The following is a 5,138-nucleotide window of genomic DNA, read 5'->3' on the forward strand; positions in this document are numbered from 1 at the left end:
ACATGATTTGTAGCATGGCCTATTTTACAATACCTTCTATGAATAAAATAAATTCACTTTTTATAACAGGTAGAAAAAAGACCTTACACTAACTGTAGCTAAAGCCGGCCCAAAAGAATGCAGCCCAGTCCAAAGTACATGCTGGGCTCTCAGGAATGTGGCCCAGCCCAAACTCTGTGCTGGGCCACTCTCGAAAATCATCTTCACCATTGAAAAGTCGCAAACAGCTCTCCCTAAGTATATACTAATTCTATAAATATTCTTTTAAATCTTATAAAGAAGCTTGTACCGTATAAAAGGCTCCCAAATGTGACCTGAGTTTGAATTATATCTAATACCTAGGCCGAAACCGCAGTTTATGGGAAACAGGAACAATGGGTTTCTAGAGTCAGCTATGCCTGTTACAGTCACAGAGTCTTCAGTTTAGGCCAGCAGAGTTCCTTTAGGTTGTTCTTGTGCTGCATGGCAAAAGGGGGAGGAAAATGGGGTCTACGGCTCCCGAACACGTCCTAGCGGTCTCGAGGTCCACGGCCCTCCCTGATCCCTAACGCTCAGTGGGCCTCCGTGGCCGGCTCCCAATAGGTTGTGGCCTGCACCCTCACAACTCCCAGGGTGGCTCCCAGACCAGTGTCGTCTGGGGGCTGCTGAGAAGAGCGGCTCCCACCCCAGACCTGCTGAACAGAATCTGCATCGCCACAAGAGCCCCAGGGGTTTCTGTGCACATCCAAGTTTAAGGAAGAGTGACCCAAGGGACCCCAAAGGTCACAGCTCACATTGGGACCTCTAGGGCTTTATTACTTGAAGATGTGGAAGAGGAAGGAGAGGAACAAAAAGGAAGTAAAATAGAACAAGAGGGTGTGGTCAACACAACCGAAAAGAGGGCGCTCGACCAGTTTCCCAACTCTGCTGCTCACGGACATAGAGGTTGGTGGGAACCCCAGTCCTCCGACCAGGGGGCCTATCATCCTGCAAAGGACAAAGGGCAAGGTGCAGGGAGGCACCCGGGTCTACAGATACCAGGACCATCTTCCCGGACCACGCCAGTACGTGCACACATGGCAGCCTGAGAGCTTAGGAATAAAGCCGTCCTTCCTCAGGATGATCAAGTACGTTGCAGGCCAAATGAATGTAGCTCCCTGTGGAAGCCCCCAGTGACTGAGATGGATGGTACCCCAAAAAGGGGCCTTCACCTGGAAAGGCCACCTTGCTCACAGTCACTCAGCTCTAGGACGCTTTGTATTCAAGCAAACCCGACTGTAGCAAGCTGCCTCCCCAGGAAAATGCAGCAAACAGGGAGGTCCTGCTTCCAAAAGGGAGGACCCCTGCACCCTGCCTCAGCAGAGTGAGGAGACACTTCTGTGATACTGTGTGAGGCATCACTGGAGAGGAAAGTGCCAGGTCCTACCAGGTTCAAGCCCTGGCTTGGCCACCTACCGGGTGCAAGACCGCTGAAGCCCAACCTCTCGGATGAACCTCAAGTACTCCTGCCATAAAGCTGCAAAGCTGTTCTGAGGTTGTGCAGTCCTTGTGCTGGTGACCAATGGCAGCTGCTATTCCTGTCACCTGTGCCCGCCTGAGAGGCAGCAGGCATGGCCTGAAAAAGGGGGAGGCTCTCCAGCCCAGGGCGATGCTGACTTCCTCTGAGGTGGTCCTGAGTCACTGCAGCTGCAGAAGCAGCGTCTGGGACCACTACTCTATAGCCACATCCCAACTGGACAAAACTGAGGAGCAAGGCTTCACTCAACCACAAGGAGAGCAGGTCTGCTGAACACCATCTGTGTATATACCTGTGACTATCTTGTAGCCCAGCTCCGTCAGGGCCTCGGACAGAGCCCTGCAGTTGGCCACCACCTGCTGCTGATACACTTTAAATTCTGGAGTCATGGCTTGCTTCAGGGCCACAGCAACCCCTGTACAGGGAGAGAGACCGCAAGACAGAATCAGAGACAGAAAATGAGTCAAAAAGCATCCCTTGTTTCTACTCACGCTTCCTTGCTTTTCAGTTACTGAAGTGGAGTGGAGGAGTGGATTACATCTTTCCCCAAAATAATGTAATTTCAACCCTACGATTTCTTGGCTAACCTTCCAGACCCTTGTTGAAGAAGTTTTTCTCTGAGGAATGCTGAGGTAAGCTTTCTCTAGGCATAGAAGCTTGGTGCTAGTATTACCACAGCAAAGCCATTCTTAAGCAAAATGGGTTTTACAGTCCTTTTTAATCTTGATATATGAAAATGATTACTCAGCTGCCCTAAAAACTGATGCTCTGATGCCAAATTATGCAGATAGATCAGAGTCCAGATGGAAGGTGCAGTCTTGTCTCACATTGCACCATTCAGACTCATCTGGAACATCAGTCTTGAGGGAGGCTTAAGGGACACAACATGGAAGAGAATGCAAAATCCATGCATCTAAGTCCCAGCATAGAACCTCCATTCAATGCTTCTAGAAACAACTTGAAAGGGCCCAGAATGGCCGGGACCAGATGATCCCAGCATCCCAGAGTTGAAGAAACCATGGTGCTGAGAAGGTAAGTATAAGGGGAGAACATAAGAATCACCCCCTAGGACCCCAATATCTCCCACTCCCTTATGACTTCATCGTATGCTGCTGTCTCCAGTTCCCTCTTTGGAAATGCTAGTGCTTCACCTGACCAAGAAGTTATAGTTTTGTCCTGAATTCCTCAACACGAATGCATTCTACCAATTGTCTTGTTCCAAGACAGGGAGATAACTCTGAGGTCATACAAATAGAGAAGGAACAAGTCAGTGGAAGTCTGCTGGGCAGTCATGTACTCTGACTTGAGTCGCCAATGTAGCGCCAGGTGCAGGGTGTGGGGGTCAGACACAGGGCCTTCATTGCCACAGGCCAGGAAGGAAGAAGAGGGCTCATTCTGTGGGGTCTGGACCCTAATCCCCCGGCCTTTGCTGTGTCCTCTCCTGTCAGATTCCTTCCCTGTTGCTTCTCTAAGAGGGCTCCACATACTTTACACACCTGGCCTGACCCACAGTAGTGCCTCTGGGCAGCCGTATGTGTGGAGTCCTGTCCCCTCCTTCCACCACTCTCAACCATTTCCCTTTTCTCCTGTGTTAGCAACTCCTGGACAGAGAGAGTCCTCTAGTTACTTCCCTGGCATGGAGGTCCTGCCACACACTTATGGAGGACACGTGAGATGGGAATTAGGAGACTTGAGATGAGCAAAAGTGGGAGATGATGTTGTACCAGCAATGGCGTGGTTGTGGGGCCCTCCCTGCAGGCCGGGGAACACAGCAGAGTTGATGAGCGACTCCAGGTTGTAGAGAATTTCTTTGCCAGTCTTGGGATCCACACTTTGCACTCCTGGATGAAGAAAAACATCAAAATGGGATCCTCCAGGGTGTCCCCTCTGTTTTCTCTCTTTTTAGACTTAAACTCAGATTGGCTATGGGAGCATCAAGTACAAGCCTGGCCTTCACTCCTAGTGATGAGGAGAACTGGCTTGTAATGCAACAGAGAGAGAGGGCCTTGACTTCCTAGGGGGAGACCAGTGCCATTCTTTGGGAACATCATGGGTAAATAGCTGGAATGTTGGTTTCAGTGGCTCAATTGTACACCTGCCTCCTCTGATGGCATCTCTTCTTAACAACAAGACTGTAGCAAGGCCTTAAAAATGAAACAACAGGCTGGGTGTGGTGGCTCACACCTGTAATCCCAACATTTTGGGAGGCAGAGGCAAAAGGATTGCCTGAGTCCAGGGGTTTGAAACCAGCCTGAGCAACTTGGTGAAAGCTTGTCTCTATAATAAATCAAAATATTAGGCAGGTGTGGTGGCATGCACCAGTAGTCCCAGCTACCTGGAAGGCTGAGACAGAAGGACCATCTGAGCCCAGCAGACTGAGGCTGCAGTAGCTGTGAGCAGGCCATTGCACTCTAGCCTAGGCAACAGAGATTCCGACTCAAAAAATAAAAGGGACAGAAATTTCGCTCCTCTGAAATTGTAAGAAATATAGTAACTTGGGCATATTTCCTTAAAGAAGTGTCCAAGATAATTGCTTTGAAGGAGATAATGCTCATTTGGATACATATGAAGAATAAAGTTTCTTTCTAAAAATAAGTTAATAAGCAGTAATAATTACTATTAAATAATCGATAACAACTAATATCTGTATCGACCTTCTGATGTGCCAAGAACTACTCTAAGTTCTTATGCAAATTAATCATTTAATCCCCAAAACAGCAGGTCCAAAGGACAGGTACTATTATTATAGTCTCAACTCTGGAGGTTAGGAAATGAGGGGCAGAGAGGTTGTACAACTAGCCCAAGACCACACAGTGGGTGTGCGACAGAGTCCATTAACACTGGGTCTCACGAATCACACCAACGTGCAACGGGGAAAAACCAGTGTCTCCTAGGCAGGTGGGAATGGCTACCTGCCACAGAGATGTCAGCACAGTTCAAAAAGGTCCTCAGAGCACTGAGAAGCTGAGTGGGCACATGGTTATGGGTAGCCCTGACCAGGAAATGGACAAGACCTTGCATCGGGGTCACCAGATGGCTGGTTTCTCTGCTAATCAAGTTAGCACATCAGGTCTTACTATGGGCTTTCCCGGTATAGGAATCCCAAAAGAAGCAGAGGCCTAGAAGTGGGTTATAAGGTCCTGGAAAGAGAAATTCCTCGCAATAATGACCAAACTCATATTAAGGCTTACACATTAGTGTCTTATAGTTTGAATACTGTGAGGCATTCTCTTTGAGAAACAAGCTAGACTGCAGTAACACCAGAATAATGCTGCATCGTGAGGCCTCTTGGTAACTCTGGCCAGTCATGCATACTTTCCTTTCAAACACCTGCTTGAGTGGAGGATTAGTTGAGCAAAGAGATGCTGGCAACCAGCACCATTCCAACACACAGTGGGTGCTAATCCCTCTTGCTTTCCTAGGACCTGGATGTACAGGAATGAGGTAAGAGCCGGGCTCAGGACTTCCTTCTAGATCCTTTCTGTGAAGCCTGTCATTCCTCCTTCCTAAGTAGCTCTTTAAGGGACTAATATTTTCTTTTTTTTTTTTTGAGTTGGAGTCTCACTCTGTCGCCCAGACTGGAGTGAAGTGGCCGCTCCTGGCCACCGCAGCCTCGACCTGCTGGGCTCCGGCGATCCTTCCG

At 48.8% G+C, this 5,138-nt stretch overlaps 1 protein-coding gene across 3 annotated transcripts in view; it reads right to left on the reverse strand.

Annotated features, from left to right (window-relative positions):
* Positions 1-5,138, reverse strand: part of SHMT1 (serine hydroxymethyltransferase 1) — a 29,762-nt gene that overhangs the window by 6,029 nt on the left and 18,595 nt on the right. The window contains exons 7-8 of one of the 3 annotated variants that reach the window (XM_008062624.2): positions 3,220-3,336; positions 1,788-1,910 (exon numbers count right to left, since the gene is read on the reverse strand). The exons of 1 other annotated variant lie outside the window; for it this stretch is intronic. In XM_008062624.2, the coding sequence (XP_008060815.1) occupies positions 1,788-1,910; positions 3,220-3,336 (240 nt within the window). The remainder of the gene's footprint in view (positions 1-1,787; positions 1,911-3,219; positions 3,337-5,138) is intronic. One more of the 3 variants, XM_008062625.2, reaches the window with a different exon arrangement.

This window comes from Carlito syrichta, unplaced genomic scaffold (assembly GCF_000164805.1).
Source record: "Carlito syrichta isolate Samal-C Ts95f unplaced genomic scaffold, Tarsius_syrichta-2.0.1 Scaffold305770, whole genome shotgun sequence".
In the NCBI taxonomy this organism is placed as follows: domain Eukaryota; kingdom Metazoa; phylum Chordata; class Mammalia; order Primates; family Tarsiidae; genus Carlito; species Carlito syrichta.